The sequence below is a fragment of the Aspergillus uvarum genome (genome assembly GCF_003184745.1).
Source record: "Aspergillus uvarum CBS 121591 unplaced genomic scaffold BO82scaffold_17, whole genome shotgun sequence".
NCBI lineage: Eukaryota > Fungi > Ascomycota > Eurotiomycetes > Eurotiales > Aspergillaceae > Aspergillus > Aspergillus uvarum.
Window position 1 is genome coordinate 56,418 of NW_020291314.1, and position 25,384 is coordinate 81,801.

Consider the following 25,384-nt stretch of genomic DNA (forward strand, 5'->3'; position numbering starts at 1 on the left):
GCGTGTCCTCGGTCGGGAAGCTATACTGCGGAACTTCGAGATTAGTCGGGGCGGGGCCCTTGCGCGCCCGTCCGGAGATGTCATAGTGTGAGCCTGGCACGGACAGAACCAGCCCCCAAAGTCCCCAGACTCCCCAATGGGCACACAACCCAAATGAGTGCAGACACCTTTAAAAACCAAGTCAGCAATTCGGCCTCAAAGCACAACTGTCGTCAATCCACTGAAAGGAACACACGACTTACCCAGCATAATCAACCACTTGGCTTCAGCACGCGTTCCTCGTCCGGCTGCGGATCACGAAGAGACTTCCAGTCCGTCTTGCGCGCCTCCTCGACCTCATTCGGCGTGCGATGCCGGATGAAGACCGGCTTTCCGCGCCACTTGATGATGATCTAGACGGGCAGGACTTTCAGCATCTGTCGGACCTGCGATCCGGTGGGGGCAAACTCATGCTCATACATTCTTCCCCTCGGGAATCGCACCGAGGCCAATCTCGACCTTTGCTTGCGCGAGGACATCAACGGATGCGCACATGTTGGCCAGAAAGCCTGTACGTTTTGTATTTCACCTGTTAGCTAGAATTTTTCGCACCACGAATGCTATGTGCAAAGACACGGATGGACTGCATCGGGGATTGCTCCACTAACTCGCAACCGTATCCTTAGCTCCCACAGCCGTGGTGACACCCAGCGCTCCCGCCATGAAATACGCGATGTTCTGATGGCCCGGGGCGGCCCGCGGGCCTCGTAGGCCTTGAAGCTGGGAACTTTGAGGGTGTCGTAGGTCCCGTGGCTGGGAGTCACGACATATTCGGGAGTCTCTGCCCGCTTGGGGCCGATATCGTTACTGACGGGGGCGGTTTGGATGTTTAACACTGGGATTAGCGCACGCGGAGGGTTGCGCAGGACGGTTCGGGTAATTAGGCTGAGGGATATTCTGGCACGTTTTCCTGTGTCGATGTAGGCTGCAGTTGAGACGTTGATGAAGAAGTTCTGGAGGAGGTAGGGATTGGAACTCTCGGGAAAAGTCTATGGCAGGCTTCATATGCATTTGAATTGGCTTTGCATTGACGTCAGCGGTAGGCCATTATAACTTGTTTGTGGTCCTGTGTTGACTTCAACGATTACTCGATTGACTTTCTCAGATCTCCCATACCAGAAATGAGATGTGGCTTGGTCGCACCGATTGAGCACGATGTCAACAGCGTTAAGTAGTAGTGCTGTTGAGTGCACTTATGTCACCAGGCACCGGTTGAATGTGCTGTGCAGGTCTTTTTTTTTTTTTTTTTTTTTTTGGCTCTATGCTCTCTGCCATCACTTGCAAGCGTCATTTGCATGGCTTACTCCGTCCAGGTATGTTAAAGGTGATATGCTGCGACGGGGCCAGAGTTCTCATAGATATGCCGCTTGCTTTGCCAGCAGGCACATTGGTAGTGTCATGTGACGGCGGAGTATTAACTTCCCCTCTGTCCCGCCCTTGCCCTCCGTAACTTATCCAGTTGAATGAGGCTGGCGAGGGGCATGTTGAACGGAATCGACCGAGGCCTCGGTGGCTGTTGCGCGACATCATCATCTAATATTGCCCTCTGCTCTCCGTTGGTTCTCTCATCGGTTGAAAGGGTTGGTCTCCGGCAATTGTGGGGAAGCAACGGACTTAAGCTACCTCCGGCAATTGTGGGAAGCAACGGACTTAGGCTACCTGGAGCTTCGGTCTACGGCCTCAAATCCGGGTCTCTGTCTGAGCACGACCACGCACAATATAATTTCCGAGTATATAGAAGTATGCGAGCCCTTGCAACACGTAACATAACACATCTTCCCGTCAAGAAACCCTCGACCCTAAAACATCCTTAAGGAAACAACGATGACATCCACCGTCGTCTTCATCACTGGCGCCAACACCGGCATCGGCTTCCAGATCGTCCGCGCACTCAGCGACTCCCCGCGGAGCTACCACATCCTCGTCGGCGCCCGCTCGTCTACCAAGGCCCACGACGCTATCCAAGCCATCCAGACCGAATTCCCCAGCTCGTCGAGTACACTCACCCCGATCATCATTGACATCGAAGACGACGCATCCATCCAACATGCCTACGAAGAGATCTCGTCAGCCCACGGTCGGGTAGACGTTCTAATCAACAATGCAGGTGCGTACATGTCCTGTACAAAATGACTCTCCAAGAGCCCCAATTCCAACCATTCCACATCAAGAAAGAATCTTAACACCTTTGCAAAGGCGCATCCTTCGAATCCCCGGCCACCCGCGGTGACCTGACGTCCGACCGCGACCTCTGGAACAGAACCTGGAATGTCAACACGACCAGCACGCAGATCGTGACCTCGACATTCATCCCACTGCTGCTCCAAAGCGACGATCCCCGTCTTCTCTTCATCACCTCGGGGACCGCCACCCTCGCCGGAACCGAGAACCTTGCGATCGCCGTCAACCGGGCCCCGACCGCGACCGGGTGGCCGAAACCCCACTCCGGGCCCGGGGTGGGCGTGCCGGCCTACCGCAGCGCTAAGACCGGGCTGAACATGCTGATGCGCGAGTGGCATCGCATCCTGCAGCCAGACGGGGTGAAGGTCTTTGCCATCTCGCCGGGGTATCTTGCCACGGGGCTGGGGGGTAGTCCCGCGCTGATGAGGGCGATGGGTGCCGGGGATCCGGCGGTGGCGGGCCCGTTCATTCGGGCGGTGGTGGAGGGGGAGCGCGATGGGGATGTGGGGAGGGTCTTAAACAGGGACGGCATTCAAGAATGGTGATGGGTCGTGATCGACTGTGCATTTCTATAATAGTTGTAATCCAAGACCTGTACTCGGACTTACAGCACCGACAAAACAATCCTGGTGTAACATCGTGGGAGGTAAAAGCTTCATTGTCGTTCTGACTCTTGGTTAGGTACCATCTGAGGTAATATATACATTACTCGAAAAGCAATGCCGTACGCAGGCGGACAAAAAAGAAACGATACAAACACCCCCAACAGGAACAACAACAGGCCCACCACCAGCGATTAGGAGGGCTGATGCACTACGTGCGACCTTTGTCGAGGTCGTTGGCCAGAATCAACCCTCCTAGCCGCTGGTGGTCTCCATTGCCTCGCTCCCCCGCGGAGTCGCTGCTTCCAACGCCTCTCTACATAGCTTGGCTAAGAGATCCAGGATTCGTTCTCGATGCTCTGGAATAAACCAACGCAGCTCGAGGCAGCAGTACTATAGGGCTCTTAGAAAGGACTTCTTCGAAAAGCTTCCTATAGTACTTACCTTGCACTCGTAAAGACGATAGAAATTGAAGTGATCCCCGCCTGACAAGAGGCCAAAGAGCGGCCGAGCAGGTTTGCCCGTAGCTACCTGGTGGTGCTGAACGGCCACTAACTCGGTTATTTGATTAGCAATTAAAGCTCTCCCGGGATCTTTCCTGCAAGCAATGTTTACTTACGTATATATCCTAAAAGCTGGGGAGCCCCCTTCACTCAGATTGACAGCTGTCTTTGCATCAATAGAGAGACTTTGACCGTATTGCCTGTGCACTTACCGAGTATCCACTCGGGCCTTTTCCCGCAGATTTGCCCCTGCCACCAGCCACAAGGCCCAAACGTGACGAGCGACATGGCCAGGGCGATCATGACCATGATGGCCGTCGGTCCGAGGATCTGCCAGGAGACGACATTGTCGGGGGAAAATTCGTGCCCACGTGGGGGCGTTCATCGTGATTTTCTCCATGGAAGGGTGAAGTTCATGAGCGCCTCTATTGATTGAGGTGCTGGCTGACTTGGTCTTCGGACTCGTCGATACCAAGAAAGACTCAATTGTAATACCCTTGTCTCATGAAGTAATTCAAAGAAAGACGAAATGATGCATTCTGCCCGAGAGAGAGAGAAAGCTGAATCTCGCAAGGGAAGGTATGGGGAGAATGTCTGAGATAGGTAGTAGGAAGGACTTCTGTATGGAGTGCAGTTCAGGAAGGAGGTAGCTTGAACCACTCTATTCTTTATAGAAGGGAAGAGCGGACCTGTCATATTGTGGCGGTGGTGAATCATCGCGGAGTATGCAGTGAAGAAAGAGCATCAGGCATTCAACTATATATCCTGGCGCATTCACTTGTACATCAGAATTGTTCTATGCTTCACTACTCTCTGCCGACAGGTAAGATCTTGCCTTGATGAGACGTAGAATCACAACCTCGACTATTCACCGTAATAGCACAGTTATCTCTTGTACCCGAAGGCGGGTAGATACCGTACAGGTGAGCCAGTGGGTAAGGCCACAGGTCTAAATATGTTCCATTGAAAAGCAGGATCGGAGGAACCACATGAATCTGTAAGAAGAATTCCAAGGATACAGGCTAAACACTATCTGTCTACCAGGGGTATGCTCTTGCTCACGGGACTGGGAGCCCGGGTCCCTGCCGATGTCGCCGCGCGTGTCACCGGCATGGCGCACGATTTCCTAACCCCGCAACCTGTCCACGGCGCAGATGTCTACTTGCTGCGCTGGATCCTGCATGACTGGTCTGACACCTATGCCGTCAAGATTCTCCGTAACCTCACCCCCGCTCTCACGCCCGGCGCCCGGGTGGTAGTCAATGACATATGTATTCCTGAACCCGGGGTTTTGGGGCCGAAGGCCGAGCGAGATATTTGGTAAGCCATCGCCTTCCCGATGACATCCTATTCCCTACCTTACGCCCCTGCCACCTCTCTTCCTGATTCCCTTTGGCTGGTATCTGCGCCTTTGAACTCTCCTTTGACTGACGGGCCCACGCGTTCCCCTTGGGATCATGTGTATAGGTATATGGATATCTCGATGAAGGCGTTCAACAGCGCCTGCGAACGAGATGCGGAGACCTGGAAAGCGTTGTTCACCGAGGCGGAGTGAATGGGGTGAGAAAGGGTTTTGATGATGAATTCATGCTCGCCTTTCTGTTATCGTGTTGTGGGCATGTATGCACTTTGAGGGGATATAGCTCGTCAACAATAGAATGCACATCATACCCTTGGTCCTTGCCTTCGTTTGGATCTTTGATGCTTTTGATGACACCTGTGAGAGAGGTGGAAGATGCTTGGATTCTGACTACCTCGGGCTATCTGCGAGGAACTAGCTAAGGCCTCCGAGGTGGGCGGTGAGTGGCAGCCTGGGCGAGGAGCACAGGACCTCCGTCAGCTTTCTCCGGAGAGAAGAATAGATGGTGCAATTCCCCGTTGTAGGAGGGTGAAGGGAATTTTAGGACGCAGGGGAGGTTCTGAGGCGAATAAGTGAACGTCTTTGTAGTAAGAGCTCTTCCGGGATATATGAGATGAGGAATAGTTGTGGTGGAGATTATGTATGATACAATGACTGACTCCTGGCGATGATAATTTGGACACTTTTCTCTTCATGGGCCAGAAAGAAGACTCTCTTTGATGTAGGATAGACGCAAATCAGCCTCCAGTTTCTGGTCATTGGAAAATAGCATCACCGCTGAGTTATAGTAGTATCTAATTGAAAAACAAAAGAGAGAGACAAAAACAAAGACAAGATCACCGGGTATTATGAAATAAGAACCTCGGGCACTAATACACGGTGAGACCTGTTTCTGCTTGAAATATGCATCCAAGCACCATTCGAATAGCTGACGGACCAATCGCACTTGCACCACCTATACGGTGACTCACGCTACACGACGTATCATCATTCGCACGCGATCCGCATCCTTCATGCGTAGCAACAACTGCATGTCAACGTCCTGCGTAGTGGCCAGCACCCTTGCTTGGGTATCCCGGAAACTTTCGCCGGGATTGGCGACGGCGTCGACACGATGAGTACGCAGGAGAGTAGCCATGACGGCTACAAACTCCACTTGTGAGAATTTATTGCCGGGACAATTCTGTGGTCCGTCCGACCAGGGCAGAAAGCTACTCCGCGCGGGGGTAATGACCCGCTCGGACGCTCCAGCCGCCGTGATCCAGCGCGAAGGCTTCCAGGCCATTGGGTCGCTCCAGTACTGAGCGTCGATGTGCATGGCGAGCAGGCTGGGGTGAACGCCAACATCATTAGGGATGACAATTGTCCGATCACTGACTTGAAGGGATTGGGGTTCGCTGCTGGTCCACTTCGGCAAGGCTTGAATTGGGGGGAACAGGCGGAGAGTCTCGAGCTGTTCGATCGGAGAAATTGAAATACATTTCTCAGCGTCAGTGATTTGGTGAATACAAGACAATAAGGCACGTGGATTCGTGCGCAGAGGAACTTACCATAATAGATCGACAGCGGCAAAGGCGTGGGAAGAGATCAGTATAGTGATTCTTGATTTCTTCTTCGGTGAGTCCCTGCAGCTCCTCGGCCACCCAGTCTTGAACCTCGGGATATGCCGCCAGCAGGAGTAAGCCAAAGGCAAGCGTATTGGCGGTGGTATCGTGGCCCGCAAAGTTAATCACAAAAATGTTCCCAAAGATCTCATCCACCGTAAGACCCTTGGGTGGGGAGCCAGAAGCTTCAGTCCCCCTCTCGGCGTCTGCCTTCTGCTTTAGGTCCATGGCCCGCACAAACGATGTCATCAAACCCCCTTTGCCAGCCTGTCCGTGATTCAAGGCCTTGGTCTCTTCATCCAACATGCGGACCATATATCGCTGAAAGTCATCGGCTGCTTTGGAGATTTGACGCCATGATTGAGGCGCGAATGGAAGCGCCAGCCATTTCCGCGGTAGAACCATGAGAATAATGCAGTTGTCCAGGACGGTCTGAAGGGCGTCACGGTAGCCTGCGTTCTCTTTACTAGGAGCGGAAAGAGCCTCCTGACCAACGGCGCGGTCATTGGCACTCTGGAAAGGAAACGACTTGCGAAAGCCAGTCGCAGCGAGGACGTTGAGGGATAAGGTGCGCGTGTCCTTCGCAACACTGGCAATCCGACCCTCAGCGGCATCATCCCATGCTTCAAGCATCTGGCGTGTCTGCTCCACACTTTCGTCCCATACGAAGGACATGACGCTCTCATTGAACGGAGTGGCCAGGACCTTGCGATGGCGTGGCCAGTCCGTCCAGCTGGCGGTAGATATGCACGGCCCATAAATCTCCAACACTTCTATATCAGCGCAGGGGGTCAGACAGTCTGCAGATCGGCGGCAGAACGAGGCAGAGGTCCGCACGTACTGTACAGGTGACTGGGCCGGATGAAGTCGGTTCGACGCTGGAAAATCTCATGAATGGCCTGCGGGTCGGCGACATTGACGTAGACATCGCGTGGAGTGACAATTGCCCAGATTGGTCCAAAGCGACGATGCGATTCCCCGCGGTCGGCAAAGTACCAGCCACGGCGGGAGTATCGGCCGAAGCTGTAGTTGCGCCAGTTGATGGGGAGCCGGTCAAGCCAGGGCCAGATGATGGGCTCAAGAACCATCCACAGAAGATTCATTGGATCGGTGTAGAGGCGCACCAATGGAATTCCCATAGTCGAGGCTCGCCGATAGTTTCTTTCCATCGACACAATGCTCCATGACAGATATGAAAAGGCCAGCAGGCCGACAATATCGAGGATCATGATGCCACACACAAACAATAGGAGGCAATGGTAAGGGGATCATCACCAGAAGAGCAAGAGAAAGGTAGGCAGGCGAGAGGTAGATGGAGAAGAACGTGGGTGGGTGAGCGGAGAGAGAGAGAGAGAAGAGAAAGAGAAGACGCAAAAGGAGTAAGCACCTAGGGACCTAGTACTATTAGGTACTGTGCGTACTGTACCTATTTAGGTAGCCTTACAGGGGTCCAGCTCGTCTTATTTGGCTCGCTACTAGGGAGCTCGCAATCTTCCCCTCAGTCAATCTGCTTCTTACCACTAGCATTACTAGCGAATACATTCAGTACTTTTCAAGTCAGGATCAGCTGATGCCATGAGTCGAGGACAAGGATCATTATGATAGTGTCAATTGAACACCTAAAGCTTCCAAAGTGAGTCTCTGCTCTGGAATGAAGCAGCCGGGAAAGAACAACACAAATTTAGGGCAAGGGGGGCACCAACAGTTCCCGCCAAGTTCACCACCACCCCAGGCACTTTTCAGTACAGCACAACTAACCCATCAAATCAGAGCTGATAGGTTGGGGCATGCTTGCTTGCAGCCTACTAACGGAAGTGGCTGGGGGTTTGATTGGCTCTTCGTCCCTCTTTTCTCCTTCCGTTTTTCGTGGAAGCTGGTACCTTGAAAACAACTATCATCTCAGCACAAGGCTATACCCGATGCCGAGGAAAAGATGCACTGAACGGCGCCTTTTAGTCTAGTGATGAACCAAAGTGACTAATTCAGCGTTTTCCCAAGTGGGGGGGGGGGCAAGGGCATTGCCCGTATGAAAGATGCCTAGCAATAGCTCGCAGCAAGTCGAGTAGCTCACGTTATCGCACAATTTACCCAAGTACTCTGATTTGCTGACTTAGCACTCAAGATTCAGCCACAATTGATGTCCCTTCTCCTCCGTTCCTCGTCACCAGCCTTCCTTCCCAAATCAATCTAGAGGCCATAATCTCCACCATCACCCACCGGATTCTTATAAGGACATCGGTCAAGACACGTTCACTAGTGATAAACATGGGCAATATCTTTCCTATCCTTGGCTTCGGATCCCTCGGGGTCATGAAGGGTAGGATCCTTACTCCTGTTACCCGAGAGGTGCGTAAAAAAGACGAAAAGTCCAAGAGCGCTGATTTTGGGAACCAACACCAGGTTCTTTGGGCGCCTGGTTTCAAAGCCTCATGTATGGAGGGTACACCCCAGCCGGAGAAAAGTTTTTGCCAAGATAACCAGTATGCGCATTTTGGGTGGCTAGATCGTGTCTCCATTCACAAGTGGGGTCTCTGGGCTTGCGATGGTGGTCTTGGATTATGCCCGGAGGCTTGTATCTTAAGGTTTCGTTCGCATGAGATCACCTTTTATTTAAAGGGGGGAGGCAAGTCAAATGACTGTGATTATACCTTTGAAGCCTAGCCTTGCAAGACTATGAGATCAAGGCAATATTTCCAACAACCTCAATATATCAGACACCTTTCTTTGAAGACAAAAGCACCGGCTGGACCATCCACTCGGGAATGCCTTGTCGTAATAATTATTGTATCGTCTAGGAATCGCGGGGCCAAAGGCTCACCGCCTTTGGATGCGCCGCAAGAGGATCGATCCATCGGAGCGGGCCGGGCGACCATTCACTTAACCTCGCCCCACCGCCCCTGCCCCCATCTCCATCTCCATCTAGAGAATCCCACCGTCGTTCCTTTTGAACTCATCTCCAATGTGATACAATGCTCTCTCTACTGCCTGGCGAGCTTCTTCTGTGTGTAGCCGAGCACCTCGAGAACACCGCCGACATCAACGCCCTAGCCCGAACATCCACCTATTTCTACTCTCTCCTGAACCCCCTTCTTTACCGCTATGATTTCAACTATAGCGAGTACAGCAAAGCCCTTGCCTGGGCCGTGCACATGGGCACAGAAGGGACCATTCGACACTGGCTGGAGGCCTCACGCCGGATAACTACAACTCCCTTCATGATGACCACCGCCAGCACCACCACGACACAAGCCACCGCCGCCGCTGAGGCTTTACCAGAAGCAGCCAGCCACGGGTATGAGTCTATTGTGCGCCTCCTTCTCACCGTGGACGGCCTCCCAGTCAACCGACGGAATAACCGCGGCGAGACGGCTCTGGCACGAGGAGTAGGCCACGAGACGATCGTGCGAATGCTCCTCGCCCACCCGGACATCGATCCGAACGCCAGGGAATCTGACGGGATCACCCCGCTGTGGCGCGCGCTGCAGCAGAACCAACTTCTCACACTGCAACTTCTGCTAGACGCTAATAGAATAGATCCAAACGATTCGCTCGATGGGAATGAACGGAGCGAGACTCTCCTATGGTGGGCGATACGTTACGGACGCATTGATGCGTTACGGTTGCTTTTCGCGCATCCGCAGCTTGACCCGAATCGACATTATGCAGAGCCTCCCCTATGGCGCGCAGCATGCGATGGAAACGTGGCGATGATGAGACTGCTCCTAGCCGACGATCGGATGGATCCCAATTTGCGGACTGCGGCCGGGTCGACCCCGCTGGGAGTGGCAGCGTACAACAAGCTGGAGCCGGGAGTTGACTGTCTAGTGGCGCATCCTGGGACTGACGTCAATGCGACCGATTATGAAAGCAAGGGGACGCCTTTGATGATCGCCGCGCGCTGGGGACACAAAGGGGTTGTTGCACGGCTGCTGGCATGCGACGGCATCGATGTCGATGCAATCCGCGAGTACGATAGAGACACGGCCCTCAGCCGAGCAGCAAAGAGCGGACGGGACGGGATTGTTCGCATGTTGCTGGCCACGGGTGAGGCCAACCCCGACCACAGGAATTGGGAAGGTGTGACGCCGTTGTGGGATGCGACCCATCGTGGTCACGTTCCAGTCATTAAAACTCTACTTGAAACCGGGGCTGTCGATACAGAGATCACGGGAGCCAGCGGGTACACTCCTCTTCTTATGGCCACCAAGGCGGGTAGTGTGGACGGCGTGGAGCTACTGCTTGCCGCCGGCGCCAATCCCGACTTCACTGGTCCTCGGAAGGTAACCCCAATCTCCATAGCCGTTCGTGCTGGATACACGAGCATTGTACGTCTTCTCCTGGCCTCGGAGAGGGTAAATGTCAATTGCCAGAATCTGAGGGGACAGACTCCTTTGATGGAGGCGGTTTTACGTTGGAACCTCGAGATCATCAAGTTACTGCTGGCTGCGAAGAATGTAGACATAAATATCACGGATATCGGAGGGCAAACACCCCTAACCTTGGCAGAGAGGTATGGAGACCAGGATATCGCCAACATACTACGAGACCACGGCCGCGCAAGGCTGGCTTAGCATAATAAAGTTTTTTTGGACTCATACCTCGTGACTTGTCTGTTCGACAGCATGCAACAGGGATGTGAATCTCTTAGCAAATGCAGGTTTGCGCTATGATCGAGGTTTCCAGACTGCAGTGAGTGCTTGATCAGAGACGCCGAGTACCAGCTGGTTCGTGTACCTGCTCTGTAGGTGGTTTCGGGATTGGCGTTTACCTAAAATGGCCGACAGAGTGGTCGAAGTCATTGGATGAATGAGGATTCTGTCAGACCGGTTTGGTCTGCTTACCGTGGCCGGGATTTGACTTCCGATCACTCCCAAGTCACATAACGAAGCAACGGTAAAATATGACGCGCGAAGTGGTCATCCCGTGACTCAGACCTCACCTCGTGATACCAGTCTCGAAACCAAACTCTTGTTCCTCTTACAATCACTCCAAATATCTTAGACACCATGGCTACTTCCCTTGACTCTGAAGACGATTATCAAAGGATCGGCGCAGGTTTCTGCGGCACGGTCTGGGCACGAAGTCCAACAGGGCCTGCCGTCAAGCGAGAAGATGGAGGACCCTCTCGATCACTCGCCAACGACTTCACAATGCACAATCGAGCCTACGCGGCTTTCCTAAGCTTTTCATACGCTAAGCGCAACATGAGGAACTCCTCGACGCAGCTCCAAGCGCGCATACCTCAGTGTCACAAATACATCACCCCACAGGACCAGTCCTGGTGGGATACAAATCTCCGATGGTTCCCAGATGGATACACAGCCTGTAATGCGATCCTGTCTGAGCGAATCCCACCTTTTCCCGAGCACACCAGACGTCTTCTCGTGGACAGGTACTGTCCTCCTGAGATTCGCCATGACATTCTCCACAGCGCCAGTAATGAAGCCTGCCTCATCCGACCGTACATCGGCCGGCAGCGCACCTACAGCACGGCGTTGAACGGCCGATCGCGATTCCGAGGGTTTTCCCTCCGCAACTTCCCGTTACATGTCGACCAGATGGCGGAACTGGGGATTAGCACCGAGGATGTCGACTGCTATGCGGGCATCATGGGCGAAGCACTCGCCACATTCCACTGGGTTGCGAAGATGGATGCGAACGACGTCGAATTTGTTTTGGCTCCAATGTCGCCAACTGTTGTCAGCACCGAGCACAACGGAGTCATGGACACCACTAGTAGTAACGACGGCACCAACATCATCACAAATATTCTGGGGACACATTCCATGTGGGTCGTGGACTTTGACCTGTGTCACTTCATCTCGATGGACCTGAAAGGCGTTCAGCAAGCTGTCGAGGCTTTCTTCAAGAACGACCCCTTTTGTCCACGGCCGCACACGGCACACTGGCCTGCCTTCCGCGATCAATATCTAAGTGCTACTGGAAAGATTGCCCGCATCTATTATAAGGATGGGGTCGATGTTATATTCAACCTGGCTTGTCAATTTGTCGAGCTTGTGGAGTCGAGCAAGTGAAATTCAGAGCTTAAAGTGAATGGTGGTGCCTGACTGTGTTACTGCTTGATACAACACCCCACTCCTCCACAATGATCTCAATTATTTCAGATCCATTCTGTGTTTCTTCCCTTTACACCATGTCCCTGTATAGAATTCGTTCCTTCGCTCTTATCCTACTCAGCGTCCGTGGTGAAAGTCTCTATTGACGCAATCAACATCTCCCTACTCACAGCTAAAAATGGCGAGTCGCCGCGAAAACCAAGGTACAGATACTTCCTGGACGAGCTCACTGCAAGATGCGATGCAGCAAAACCTCCGGCTCGAGGAGCGCCTGGAGCAAGACGAGCTCGAGTCCCCGCAAGCTCGACTCAAGAGACTTCTTTCCACTCGATCCGCGGTATCAACCTCATCATCCTTCGCCGAACGACAACAGGCAGCAGTTGGCTGCAATGCCCCCTTTCGCGAAATCGGGACAGGCTCGATCGGAAAGGTGTTCGAGCAGGGGGGCACACTATGGGCTTTCAAGGTCCTCCTAATCGATCGCACTGATAAGCTCTGGAACAACTACTTGATGCACCTCCGAATCCAGGACAGCTTTGACCAGCTAGGTTATGATGCCAGCGGGCTGGAAATTCCCCGAGTGGCCTGGTATGCGAATAAAGAAGCCGACTTTTGGCCCGAAAACCTTCACCTTTTCCCCGATGACCCGACCTTCCCTCGTCGCCCTCGCGAGATCCTGTGCATGGAAAGGATTTTCCCGCTGCCCCAACCGATCAGGGACGCACTCATCGACCTCTTCTGCAACCCGAACTACATCACTGCAGCGAGAAGCTCCAGTGCGAACAAGGATTGTCTGATCCGTTTGATGCTCGGCCGCAAGCGCTACGGGTCTTCGCTCCCGGGCGGAAGCCGCTTCTTTTCGCTGCGCAACTACAAGCTTCACGTCGACCAGATCCAGGAACTCGACCTGGATGCAGACGCATACGCCACCAGTATGGCCGACGCGCTCGCCATCCTGCACTGGCACGCACGCATTGACGCGATGGACGTGGAGTTTGTCCTAGGAAGCACACCCTTCGACCTCAACGCGGTCCGCCGCCCGGTGCTCCTCCGGGACGTCACGCGTCTCCGCCCAGGAACCAGTACACTCGAACGCGCGACCAATCGTGTCCCGAATTTCAAAAAGCGCATAGTGAGTCTCTGGATGCTGGATTTTGATGCCTGTCGGACCATCTCAATGGACACCGAGGGCGTCAATCGCGCTGTGCAGGCGTTTGTCGATAACGAACCTTACTGCCCCCGCCCCTTCACAAACGACCGCTACTCCGAGCGACTTTGGCAGCTGTTCTCCCAGCGTTACGTCGAGACCGGACGGAAGGTGATGACGGGCTCGCTCCTGCAGCCCTTGCCCCGGCAGTTTATCAACGGGGTCATTGCCAAGCTCGCCCCGCCCCCCCGTGTGCCCCCTCTCTTACGGTCTCCTGGCCCCGCGGCGCCACCTGCCACTCCATCGGAGAGGGGCAGAATCCCTGCCGGTTCGCGACAGACAACATCTACCGGGGCCCGCTCTAGTCATCGTTCCAGGGGTCGCAGAAGCGGTCGCGACTCGGGGCGCGGTTCCTCGTCTATAGGTTCGGGGACGCGAGGACCTACGGCCGATGAAGAAGAGGGTCGTCGACCCCGTGGAGGACAGCATGGTGGAAGACATCATCGTCGAGATTGACGATTTCATGGCTGTGTTTGGCAAAACGTGCAAACTTACTTGACTGGCTCATCGACCGCATGGTCACTACTCAAACGAGCTGCGGAACATAGCCATACCCGCATAACAAATAAAAGTCTTCTTCGCTTCAAATCAGGCTCTGTAGATTACTCACAAGCTTCAACAGTTAACAGGTCTGAACGATGCTCAAACGAGCTCCCTCCCCTCCCTCTTCGCCAAAACCTGCCTGCGCTCTCCAGACGTCGCCAAGCCCGACCCCAACCTCGCCGAACTCCAAGCTCTAGTCCTCAGCCAATGCGCCAGCACAGCCAAGGGCGGCAGCGCCGAGCGCGCCGCCGCACGGCTGCTGCACCCGCTCCTGGTCGCCACGATCCGACAGCTGGGGCTGCTCAAGGTCCACGGCGAGTGCACGCTGGCCGCGCGGAGTGCGCGCGCGTGGGAGACGTGGATCGGCAAGGAGTCGCGCAAGCGCGTGCTGTGGGGCGTCTACGCCGTCGACTGCTACCAGGCCCTCCTCTGCGGGAGCAAGTCGCTGCTCTCGCCGCAGGAGACGCGGGCGTCGTTCCCGTGCGACGAGGCGAGCTGGGCAGCCTGGTTGGCAGCGGGGTGGGCGGCGTTGCCCCCGCAGGATCCGTCGAGTTGCTTCCAGTCCTCGGTGAAGGGGTTGATGGCGGGGCGGGAGGCGTCGACGGCTTCGAGGCTGACGGCGTGGGATTTGAATATGTTGGTCTTGGCGTTGCATTCGCTACTGCTCGAGGCGCAGACTTCCATTCTGCCGGTGGATCTGTCGGCGATGGAGCGCGCGCTGCACGCGTGGAAGGCTTGTTGGGATGGGCTTGCTGGAGGGGGTGTGGAGCGGCGGCAGCAGCAGCCTGTAAGCCGTGCTGGGGGGCTGTTGATCACCAATAGCGTGACGCTGTACTACCTGGCTGTTTACCTTTTGAAGCACGAGCGACCCGATTTGAATGAGAAGGGCGTATTTGGGGAAGTCGACGAATCCCGGGAATCCTCTTATTAAGAAAGAGGAGGTTTATCAGGAGACGATGACGAAATGGGTGCAGAACATGCTTGAGGAGCTCAATCGGGGAGAGATAAGCGGTGTTGACAGTTTCCGAGGGATGTAAGCGTGGACGAAGGATTGCTGAGTGTCCTACAGTGTGACCTGATCGCGTTCGTTTAGGCCGGTTCTGCAATCAAGGTAGCTTCAATCTTCCATGAGTATGTGATTTATCGCACGATCTGTTCAGCCCCTCGTACGCCCATGTTTTTAATCTATCAATTCTTTCCTGTTATCGAGGAGTAGCAATAAAGCATGACGATCTTCGCCTAGAATTAGAGGACTTGACAGATTCGAACGGGAAAACAATTAGAGAATGGCCAGATTTTGAAGGTTCTTTGCCATGGTCATGAAGAATGCCCAGCTTGATCACGAAAAACATCCAAATCAGATATCAAAACAAGTCGTAGCCGCAATACGGTGCCCAGGGATATACACGGCATATCCATAGAACGTAAGATCATATCAATCACATAAAACCATAATATCGAAACATCGCCCGGCGTAGCTGAGATCAATCCTCCCAGTACAGCCCATCCCGATTAGCATCATCACTTATCTTGCTCTCACCAAATCGACAACCCACAACCAGCTCAATCCTTTCACACGACGGCAGTACGGACACTAACACCTGCACAAATCACGGTCAGCTCACACTCACACCCCGTCGAACATCCAGAAACTCACCGTTCGTCGGACTTGCCGTCCCCATAACCCGATCATAGAAGCTCTGACTCGTCTTCTTCCGGACCACGCGCGGCACCACCAGCCCGTTCGATCCGCGCGAGCTCGACTTCCCATTGCCAGCTTCCGTCACCATCGCCTCCGCCTGCTGCTGTTGCAACTTCGGCGCCGCCAACGCAGCAATCACCGGCCGCACAGCCGAGACCACGACGGGGGCGTACTTCATGACCGAGGGCCCGATCTTCTGCACCGCCGACTGGATCGCCGTGAAGAAGCTCTCCTCACCCGCCTCAAAGTCCCCGACACTAAGATGCTGCGCGTGCGCGCTCTCCTGCCGCAGTGCAGAGGCCGGAAGAGGAAGTTGTTCGAGCTGCTCCAGCTGACTCGCGGGCAGATCGCGGAGCACGCGCAAGGTTGCCCCGGCCAGCAGCGCGCGACGACCCAGGATTTTCATCTGCTGGTCCATGGGCGTTTCCTCCTCGATTGCCGTATCAAACGCACTCTCTGCCCCCTTGGCCGTAGCGTAGGGGATCAACTGACTCACGACCGAGAGACCCGTCTGCACGGCGCCGACCCCATGACTCGCCGCCGATAGCACCGTGCTAAACGTGCTCCAGAAACTCTCGTCTCCGGATGATTGCTGCGCCGCGCGGACCAGCCGTGTAGTGAAGGGGTCAGCGCCGGGTCCCCTGTCCTCACCTGCCATCGTGGCGGTGAACGAGGCCATCGAAGATGATGAAGTCGCCCGCAGCGCAGACACCTTGGCCGCCGACGCCGTCCCGAAGGTGACCATGGCGGACTCGGTGCTGGTGCCCGCCAGCACATCCTGGACGACCTGCAGCGCGGCGGGCATGACCACTGCGGGCAGAAGCCGGGGCGCCACCGCCTCCGCGTCCGCCGCCGCCTTCTGGTACTCGACCATGATCTTCGTGCTAATCCCCAGCTCCTTCATCTTCTCCGCGTCCGCCTTGAGAAAGGCTTGGAGGGCTGCTTCGGCGAGAATGCTCTCCTGTGCAGAGCCGGGGGACGAAGTTACCCCAGACAGGGTCGTGCTGGGACCATTGACAGCAGTAGTGGTGGGAGTGGAATCCACGAACCCACTTTCCGCGCACTTCTGCGCCGCGGCGGAGATGGCCGTCCCGGCTAACGCCGCCACGGAGCCCCCGATCGACCCCAGGAACGGGCTGACGGTCGTCAGGGCGCCGGAGACGATGGGTGCGCCGACGTGCAGGACATCTTTGAGGTCGTCCCAGAAGTTCTCTTCGGCCGTGCGGGTCTGGCGCTCGCCGAGGCGATCGACCACCAAATACTGGATGCCGGTTTGCAGGTCGGATTTTTGAACGGGGTAGGTTTGGGAGCTCTCGAAGACGCTGATGTAGTCTGCGTAGGGGTTGCCGAGGAGGAGGCTATCGGTGGTAGTGGCGGTGCTGCTGATTGGGCTGGCGGAGTTGTTGCCTACGTCGCCGTAGACGTGGGCGCCGATGGAGATGTGGGGTTGGTTTGCGAGGAGGACGGGGGAGCCGGATTGGCCTGTCATCAAGGGCATTGTTAGCAGGATCTAGATGAGGTTCAAACGAGGTTAAGGGATCCGTCGTGGGTGTCTACCTTTGTAAGTATCGATCCGATACTCCAGCATGTTATTCGCAGCCGCCTGACGGTTCCATTGGACGGCCTTGAACTCCTCGTACATCTGCGCGCCCGGCTCGCCCTTGTACCGCATATCGCCGGGGTATCCTACCACCCCAATTGAGTCGGAGCCCGCCACGGGGGTGTCGGAGAACTGAAACGGGGTGACCGCCGTGAAGGGGCGGTCCAGCTGGATGAAGGCCACGTCGTTGTGGCGGTTCGAGGACGACTGCAGCCACCCCTCAGTAGTGACGATGCGGACCCCGTGCCGGAACTGCACGTTCGCCGACGGGTTGTCGATCGACCCTTTGCCGTTGTAGCCGATGTAGGCCTTGACCTCGTTGGCCCGGCCGAAGCCCTCCTTCCAGTCGAAGGCGCAATGGCCCGCCGTCACCAGGAGATCGTCCCGGATGAGCCAGCCCGTGCCCATCGCGTAGCGGGTGTCGTTAGGAGACTGGCCGGCGTAGTGCATGAAGAGTTTGACGATGGCTGGGAGGGAGGCTTTAGGTCAGTATCTGGTAAGGAAAAAGAGAGGGGGCTGGGATAGTGGTCTTACAGCGGTACTTGCCCCCCGGGGCAAGATGCATTGAATCCACAAGTTGGCGCTCGTCTTCGAAGACGGATTCGCCGCCCTCCTGCTGCAGGCCGAAGCACGATTCGGCTGCTTGGGAGGGGGTGCTTTGCAGCGTCCAGGTGGCGGCGACGACAGGCATGATGTTAGTTGTGGTGCAAAAGGAGAATTAAAAATGTGTGACGCAGGTGATAAGAGAGAGAGAATGAGAAAATTGCTACAGAGAAGCTTGAATGCGATGATGATGAAAGCGATATTTCTGGTCTGGTTGACCCCTCTTATATAGCTTCGTCTTCGGTAGATATTTCCCACTCTTGTCGCTCGACTCCTTTCAGCTCTGTTGATGCATGTGTCTCCCTCAAAAGCCGTCCTCGTGGCTGGCTGAGACTACACTCCTCAGCCTCTCCAGCTGGAGGTCAGCTTTTGCGCTGCGACTATGAAGATGTGATAGTGATATAGCGTGTGAAACCAGATAGATCGAATGGTATCCGTTGCCGATGAACACAGTCTCCTGCATTAGAACGTGCATGCCATCCAAGTTCTCAGATCAGATCTGGGAGCAGATTGGCCGGACAGCGTACCTGCTGAGGACTCCTTCGTATCAACTACTGCACGATGCTAGTTCTTACATGCTGCAGGGGTAAAAGGTCTTGGCAGGAGGGTTGAATGATAGTATCTGGATCTTGACATTCCCCAGCCCACACTATATCGTAACGTTGCTCTAGTTATTTCATCTGTGTTACAGCCAGCCTCTAAATCGTGAACTCACGATGAAAACACATATCCAAGTATGCGATCCACATCTATGGTCCATATCCACTGACCCCACTACATCAAAGCTTTGACTCGAAGAATCTCCGCCGTCGGGTATTTTTCCCTTCTCCATGAGGGATCCCGTTCCTGCAGCGGGGAAGCAGTCTAGACCGGAGGTTGCAGGCAGCTGTCCTCGCTCAAATTTACCATTCTGGCTGCAGACTCTTGCAGAATCCATCAACTTTCATGTTTTGTGTTCTCAATCTGGAATATTCGAGCGACGGGGTCGCCGTACCTGAACGTGCCCCGCCCCCATTCGAGTCTCTTGCTGGGTATCACCATTGCATTGCCGGGGTGGCTCGTGTTGAGGCAAATGTGCCCCAGACAAATTCCAGACTCGCACGTGGAATTTCTAATTCTTGTGAATGGAGCTGAGGAATAATCACTTACTTAGAATTCAGTATAATCTTCTGTAGGACAGGAACAGTGTTATGAAAAAATCATATTTGGTCCCGATATATCCGTCACCACAAGGAAATCCATCTCTGCCAATGCAGGGCAACGTCCACCCTCAACAAACTCCCAACTCCACGGTATAAGTTGAACACAAATCAGATAGTCATTTTAGGTATCTCCAAGACAAAAAGGTATTTACCACTTATCCATTAGCATTAACCCAAACACACAACCCTCTCAACCCACCACCACACCCAAACCCATTATTTTATCCCCCACCCCAAAACAACCCCACCGCACCGCACTCAAGAGATCGCAAACTTCGACTTCGCCCGCAACTTCGCCCCATACCAATACAGCACAAAAATCCCAATCACGCCCAACGTACTCAACCCTCCCAGCAAACTCACCCCCTTCCCGATCCCCAGATTCAGAAACATGGGGCGCGCATACAGGATGGACCCGCACGCCATGGCCGACCGGAAGAAATCGTTGGCCGCGAAGAGACTTGCCGCGTAGGCCGGGTACGACATGGGCACGTAGACGAACACGCACTGCAGGACGATAAACGCCGAGCTGCCGTAGATGGTGATGCCGATCGTGGGCACGATCCAGTGGATGTGGCGGTTGGCCGTCCACCCAAACAAGAACAGGCCGATGGGCGGGCCGAAGCACCCAATCAGCGCGGGGACGAGCCGGCTTTCTTGGGTTTTCGGGACCCCTCGTAGCAGTTGTGGGATGAGGTAGTAGAGGAGGTAGGCGAAGTAGATGGCTACCGCTAGGAGGCAGGCGACGAGGACGCAGAGGAAGACGAGGCCGATTGTGCCGAGGGTGAAGTTGTAGAGGGGCGGGTACACGAGGGGGAAGACCTCGAAGAACTTTTGAGGAGATACTTAGTATTGGTTGGAGAGGGGGGAGGGGGAAGGGGAGGGGGAAGGGTAACGTACAGAGTAGTAGATGCCGTAGACGATGGCTGTGTAGACTTGCACGAAGAGGATGGCCGGGTCCTTGATGGTGATTTCGATGGGCTTGATGATGGCGTCGATGATGATGGCGGACGGTTTCAGCTGGGCCTGGACGATCTCTGACTGCGATTTAAGATGGCTGGACCCGATCAGCTTGCGCAGACGACGGGCTCGTTGATGGAGCAGCGTAGGGGTGGAGGTCTCGGGCAGCAGAAGAAACATGAGGATGAAGACGGGGCCGGCTCCCCACAGGATCTCCCACAGCGACCATCGCCATCCCATGGCGGAGACGGCAAAGCCCGAGATTAACGGGCCTAGAGCGGGTCCGCAGTAGGCTGCAGTGACCCAGGCACTGAGTGCGAAGGGTAGGTAGAGCAACGAGTAGATGTCCTGCATCGTCGCCCCGCCCGTAGCCAGACAAGGGCTTCCGAAGAAGCCCTGCAAGAAGCGGAGCACCAGCAGTCCTCCGAAGTTGTGGACCAGTGGCAGCGGAATGGAGATGATCACAAACAAGAACATAGTAATGCAGTAGACCGGGGAACGCCCGATGGACGGGACTTCCGACAGTGGAGAGAAAAAGAGAGGCCCCACTCCGTACCCTAACACATACAGTGACAGCCCCAGCGCAGACGCCGTGGTGGAAACGCCGAACTCCTCCATGACCCCCTCCTCAGACGAGACATAAATCGCAGACCCTGCGTATACAATGAACGTGTAGAGAAATATGATAAACCCCACAAATGCCTTCTTCGTCTGAGTCCAGTTCTGGGGATTCGCTGGATCGTCCGGCCCGTACCAATCCACCATCACGAAATCCGGGGGCAGCGTGTCAGCCTCGCTCTTATCATCCGGAATTGGTTTGTCCAGAAGCTTTTCTGGGTCCTGATCAGCGAGCTGGTTGTGAAAAATGGAGCTGCTCTGTTCGCTTTGTTGCGGGCGGCTCCCCTGTGGGGCTTTAATGCCCGGCACGCCGAGGCGCGCGAGGCCCTGCAAGTGTTCGGGAGGGAAAACAAAGTCTGCCTCTTCTTCGGGGTATTTGAAGTACTTCTTCTTGGTCACCCATCGAATCACTTGCCCCAGTGGGGCATCGCGGATCAGACTATTCATGGTGATACCTGTTGTTGAAGATGGGAGCACTAGATCAAAAGTGCATATTTCTCATGATGAGACCGATTTGTATCGACCACACAACAAAAGCATGCGACCGTATCGAGCATCTTTATAGTACGAGACCCCCGGACGAGGCTGTTCCTCGATGCATCGAATGCTCTCTGGGCGGGCTGGCGGATTGGAAATCCACCTCCGGAGTTAAGCTCTACAGCCGCACCATGCTGGCCACGCCAGAACCTTAATTTGCTATAATGTGCAGGGGGGTCGTCGGTTTAACCCCCGGAGTTACCGATCCATGGAGACGGGTGGTGATAGTCGAGCTGTCAGTCGCTAGCTCGTTGTGTGCTTGAGCTTTGGCATGAGGTGGTGATGTCAGTGCCCAACCGCTGGCTGACTGATGGCCATCGTATCCATTCCAGCGGGGTCCGATGTTTTGTCATCAACCCTGCAATGAAGGGTTCGCCGAAACCTAATTTTGGACGGTAAAAAAAGGGAGATGAATCATGCGTGTCTACTGGGACACCCGGGGTATACCCTGCTGGATACTTCGTATTCGCTGGTGAAGTGTCTGGGTCGATGCGGCTCGAGTGAAAAGTCCTGAGCGGAAGTGCGGTCAACATAAAATTTTCTTCAAAAATGGATTATACTTTTCGGGTCAAAGCATGGAAGTGAGATGATGATGGGGGCTCCGGGGCGCTCGGTTGATCTGGCGCCTGAGGTCTCAGATCTCGGCCTCGTGATAGCCGTGTTGAGATGGGTTGCAGATACGGAGAAAGCTGCATGGACGCGCCGAACGGGAGACACGTGAAGGGGTGAAGCCGTGCTTATGGCAGGGCCTATGCACATAAGACATGTCGCAGGAAGCGGTGATCAAACTGCATGTGAAATAGTGGGATGATTGGTTTCGGAATTAAGGCCAAACCCGATGTACCCGACACTGTTAACATAGTTTGATGAGGCTGAAGCTGATTATGGAAAGCTATTCGGCCAGCGACCAGCTGTCATGCAAGCCGCGTGGCCCGAGATCACTTCGGGCAAGAGAGACAGGTTCAGATGAACCTCACAACACAGACTGGCTGCTTCAGCATAAAGAAGTGAAATGTGAGATTCAGCAGCTTGCCAGCGACCGCCCAAACAGCAACTCTGAACACGTGCCCGAAGCGAGAATCTAGCCAATCAGAATCCACAACTGCACATCAATCTAAAAGTAAGGCCACCCAAAAGCTTCGAAGTTAAATGACAGCAAACTCCCCAGAACATGACTACTGAAATCCGGCTGGCTCACTCGAAAAAGCAGTTCTCCTCATCAGCAGCAAGCATCCCCAGATACCAAAGCCCGAGAAGAATCGTCAGTCGGGGGTCAGACACTGTGCCCGAAGCCTCCCAGGAAACCGGATCTGACAGCTCCAAATGCCCCTTCCCAGGTCCATCCAGCCGCCGAATCGCCACAAACTCGCGGTCTGTCAAAATGAACCCATAGCGCGTGTGATGCTGCCGCATATACCAATTGACCTGTGACAAAAGCTGTTTGAATTCTCGTCGCTTAGTCGGGTTCGGATGGCTGTGCAGCGCGAACGACCATCTGCTTGATAGCTGGCATACTCCAGGGGCGCGATTCGATCTTGTCTCAAAAGGAAGGCTATCATCGAAGAAGCCTAGGTCTGATGCAAAGTGGTCAGGAGTCGAGCCTGCAGTTCCGCCGTCATGTATCAGTGCTTTCATTGCAGATGAGGGGTTCTTCATGCTCAGCGACTTGAATCCGTAGCGAAGGGCGCGTGCAGCTCGGGGCATGATGTGCTGCCATACGCGCCAACAGACGAGTTCATTGGTGACGACAGGCTGCGGGGGGGACTGAGGCGAGAAGAAATCATTGTATACTGTGATTTTGGTTGATTGTAGCAAGGCACCGTACTGTTCTTTGATTGATAGATTGTTGAACTCGGCCCACTGGTTTGTGTAATCGATGTCTTCGGCTTGATAATAAAGGCTTCGTGTGTTGTACGATGTTTCATTGGCGGAGTCTATGCAGGCAGGCGATTCAAACCCACGCTGCAAGAATTCCATGAGAGTCACTTGGATGTCCATTCTCAACCTCTGCTAACACGATGAATTGAAACCTGTAATCCTTGATAAGAATTCGTGTCGGACAAGCCGATGAAAGGCAACTTCTGGACTATAAGAGAGAAGAGTCTCGGTGTAAGTGTCATGGTAACGTGGCAGTCATGTGACTGGGCGGGGACTACTTTGTATCTCTTTCTAAGTATATGAACTCCAGTATTTGATTAGTCTCTGGAAGCATACGTCACTTTCTACAACACTACTAAAGATCTGGTAGACGTAAAATTTGTACTTGCTGTTATTGCAAAGCATGTTAGGCGCTGAGGCCTACCAGGGACTGGCCATCGGGGGACAAGGGGCTGGCTGCGTTAATTGGTAGATTCCACAGGCTTTGAAGCACACTGATTAGAAGTTCGGGTGGCTTGCCGAAGACAGATTATATCATTTGTGCTTGCTTTTGCTGTTATGCGCCGCTTTCTTCCTGTGAGGCCTCACTCGCAGGAATTCTCACACAATTCCACACTTGTAGGAGTGACCTCGCTCACATGGACGGCCTTGTGAGCAGGAAAGACCTTGGTTGCAGAAGCGGCCTTGCTCACCCAGTCTGTATACTGTAGGCCCTGTACTAAACAGTAGATCCCTAGCTCAACAGATATTCACTCTCTTGAAATACATAGGGGGACTTAGTGAATTGTAACCCAGGGCGAGAATTGTCTGTAGAACTAGTAAATTAAAGCTCCACCCAGGGATGGCTCTTCTAATCTCCTTTGACGTTACCTCTCACCTCTTCCTTACGTCTATACACCTCCAAAACCACTTTCCTAATTCCCTCTTGCTGCAAAGCTTACAGATAGCCTAGAATCTTATACCTCCATTCCAAGAAAGTTTTGCTAGCCCCACCACTGCTACTCGTGCAGGGTGGGGTCCGTTTCCAGCCGCTAAGATGGTACAGCCCCCGATCTCACTGATGGCATTCTTGCAACAGGGGCCAGATGCTGTTTCTATTGATATTCAGAATCCGAGCACGAGCAACACAACAAGTGCCTCTGGTAGATATGGCTACAGGGATAACAACAGTGTTGGCATATGGCGTGATTTCAACCTTCGAACAATCTTGAGATGATACGGCACACTCCTTACCACTTCCCAACTCCGAAATGATGATTTCCGCCGCGATCGCCCAATGGAGGGCCTCACAACAGAGGAATCTGTGCGTAGCCGAATCACACGGTGCTTTATGGATAGGGTGCAAGACGCTTTGCGCTGTGGCTTTGCACACTCAGATCCAGCACAGAGAGCTCAACTCAGCATTGTGAATCACAGGGATGACGTGGTGGCGGCTCGGATTGATAGATGCACACCAGATCTCGCCTTATACGAGCCACGTCTTTCTAGTCATACACGGCCCAACAGACTGCCCGGCGATGTGAAGCCTTCCTACAAATGGAGTGCGGCAATGGCGAGAAGTTCTAATCCCAATAAACAACAAGAATACAAAAAAGTCCTTTCGCAGGTAATTACTATATGGTTCAGCATCATGCACGCCATGGATTCATCCTCACGGATAAAGAACTTCTCGCGGTCCGTCAAATTGATGATCAGGGTAACCTGCAAGTATCAACTCCAGTGCCTTGGACAACTAGTGGTACTGAGTCGAGTCCACGATTGACTACTCTGCTTGGGCTATGAGATCTGGGGATGCTCGCTGCAGATCGCTAAGATTGGTTTTTGGACCCTTAATTCACAACACTTTGATGACACGGGTTTTAACCATAAACCCCTTCGATAACTACAGTACACTAGCTAGACTAATAAACTATTCTTACTAGTTGTCAGTATGCTATCCATGATTCCGACAGCATAAAATATAGAATTATACTGTAGGAAGTAACAATACAACTTTAACCTGGCTATAGGTTGGGCCAGGCAACGGCCCCAGGAAAAAGAGCTTTACTGTTAAGAGTAGTGCTACTTTGACCTTACAGAAGCGTTGAATCCTTATATATAAGATATCTAGAGTCCACGTAGTCAGCTTCAGAGAATATCCTATTTCTAGGAGAGTGTGACAGGATCCT

General features: G+C 53.9%; 11 protein-coding genes across 11 annotated transcripts; 5 read left to right on the forward strand and 6 right to left on the reverse strand.

The window, feature by feature from the left end:
* Positions 1–251: 251 nt before the first annotated feature.
* Positions 252–702, reverse strand: BO82DRAFT_400628 (uncharacterized protein; the record flags this gene model as incomplete). Its single annotated transcript, XM_025639203.1, has 3 exons — positions 252–392; positions 460–548; positions 648–702. The coding sequence occupies 3 exons, from the start codon at positions 700–702 to the stop codon at positions 252–254; spliced, it is 285 nt and encodes a 94-aa protein (XP_025493434.1).
* An 892-nt stretch (positions 703–1,594) lies between these two features.
* Positions 1,595–2,765, forward strand: BO82DRAFT_390948 (putative short chain dehydrogenase; the record flags this gene model as incomplete). The annotated part of the gene is made up of 2 exons (XM_025638541.1): positions 1,595–2,146; positions 2,236–2,765. The coding sequence occupies exons 1-2, from the start codon at positions 1,864–1,866 to the stop codon at positions 2,763–2,765; spliced, it is 813 nt and encodes a 270-aa protein (XP_025493435.1). The 5' UTR covers positions 1,595–1,863.
* A 312-nt stretch (positions 2,766–3,077) lies between these two features.
* BO82DRAFT_400630 (uncharacterized protein) lies at positions 3,078–3,634 on the reverse strand (the record flags this gene model as incomplete). Its single annotated transcript, XM_025639204.1, has 3 exons — positions 3,078–3,215; positions 3,267–3,373; positions 3,538–3,634. The coding sequence occupies 3 exons, from the start codon at positions 3,632–3,634 to the stop codon at positions 3,078–3,080; spliced, it is 342 nt and encodes a 113-aa protein (XP_025493436.1).
* A 739-nt stretch (positions 3,635–4,373) lies between these two features.
* On the forward strand, positions 4,374–4,880 carry BO82DRAFT_400631 (S-adenosyl-L-methionine-dependent methyltransferase; the record flags this gene model as incomplete). The annotated part of the gene is made up of 2 exons (XM_025639205.1): positions 4,374–4,645; positions 4,793–4,880. The coding sequence occupies 2 exons, from the start codon at positions 4,374–4,376 to the stop codon at positions 4,878–4,880; spliced, it is 360 nt and encodes a 119-aa protein (XP_025493437.1).
* A 772-nt stretch (positions 4,881–5,652) lies between these two features.
* On the reverse strand, positions 5,653–7,518 carry BO82DRAFT_280054 (cytochrome P450; the record flags this gene model as incomplete). Its single annotated transcript, XM_025631285.1, has 3 exons — positions 5,653–6,138; positions 6,236–7,062; positions 7,131–7,518. The coding sequence occupies 3 exons, from the start codon at positions 7,516–7,518 to the stop codon at positions 5,653–5,655; spliced, it is 1,701 nt and encodes a 566-aa protein (XP_025493438.1).
* Positions 7,519–11,295: 3,777 nt separating this feature from the next.
* Positions 11,296–12,324, forward strand: BO82DRAFT_332101 (zinc finger protein; the record flags this gene model as incomplete). Its single annotated transcript, XM_025633165.1, has 2 exons — positions 11,296–11,975; positions 12,027–12,324. 2 exons carry the CDS (start codon positions 11,296–11,298, stop codon positions 12,322–12,324), a joined length of 978 nt encoding a protein of 325 aa, XP_025493439.1.
* Positions 12,325–12,434: 110 nt separating this feature from the next.
* BO82DRAFT_43658 (zinc finger protein) lies at positions 12,435–14,176 on the forward strand. Its single transcript, XM_025641127.1, has one exon. It carries the CDS (start codon positions 12,545–12,547, stop codon positions 14,027–14,029), a length of 1,485 nt encoding a protein of 494 aa, XP_025493440.1. The 5' UTR covers positions 12,435–12,544; the 3' UTR covers positions 14,030–14,176.
* On the forward strand, positions 14,177–15,343 carry BO82DRAFT_43659 (uncharacterized protein). Its single transcript, XM_025641128.1, has one exon. The coding sequence runs from the start codon at positions 14,324–14,326 to the stop codon at positions 14,936–14,938; it is 615 nt and encodes a 204-aa protein (XP_025493441.1). The 5' UTR covers positions 14,177–14,323; the 3' UTR covers positions 14,939–15,343.
* A 389-nt stretch (positions 15,344–15,732) lies between these two features.
* On the reverse strand, positions 15,733–18,121 carry BO82DRAFT_411721 (trypsin-like serine peptidase; the record flags this gene model as incomplete). The annotated part of the gene is made up of 4 exons (XM_025639799.1): positions 15,733–17,300; positions 17,376–17,550; positions 17,602–17,885; positions 17,953–18,121. Coding segments are annotated over 4 exons (2,196 nt in total), but the record flags the coding sequence as incomplete, so codon positions are not given.
* A 1,328-nt stretch (positions 18,122–19,449) lies between these two features.
* BO82DRAFT_382355 (MFS transporter) lies at positions 19,450–21,248 on the reverse strand (the record flags this gene model as incomplete). The annotated part of the gene is made up of 3 exons (XM_025637921.1): positions 19,450–20,054; positions 20,124–21,035; positions 21,153–21,248. 3 exons carry the CDS (start codon positions 21,246–21,248, stop codon positions 19,482–19,484), a joined length of 1,581 nt encoding a protein of 526 aa, XP_025493443.1. The 3' UTR covers positions 19,450–19,481.
* A 1,154-nt stretch (positions 21,249–22,402) lies between these two features.
* Positions 22,403–23,125, reverse strand: BO82DRAFT_352968 (uncharacterized protein). Its single transcript, XM_025634839.1, has 2 exons — positions 22,549–23,125; positions 22,403–22,458 (listed from the first exon to the last, which is right to left on the reverse strand). Exons 1-2 carry the CDS (start codon positions 23,040–23,042, stop codon positions 22,428–22,430), a joined length of 525 nt encoding a protein of 174 aa, XP_025493444.1. The 5' UTR covers positions 23,043–23,125; the 3' UTR covers positions 22,403–22,427.
* Between the last annotated feature and the right edge of the window lie 2,259 nt (positions 23,126–25,384).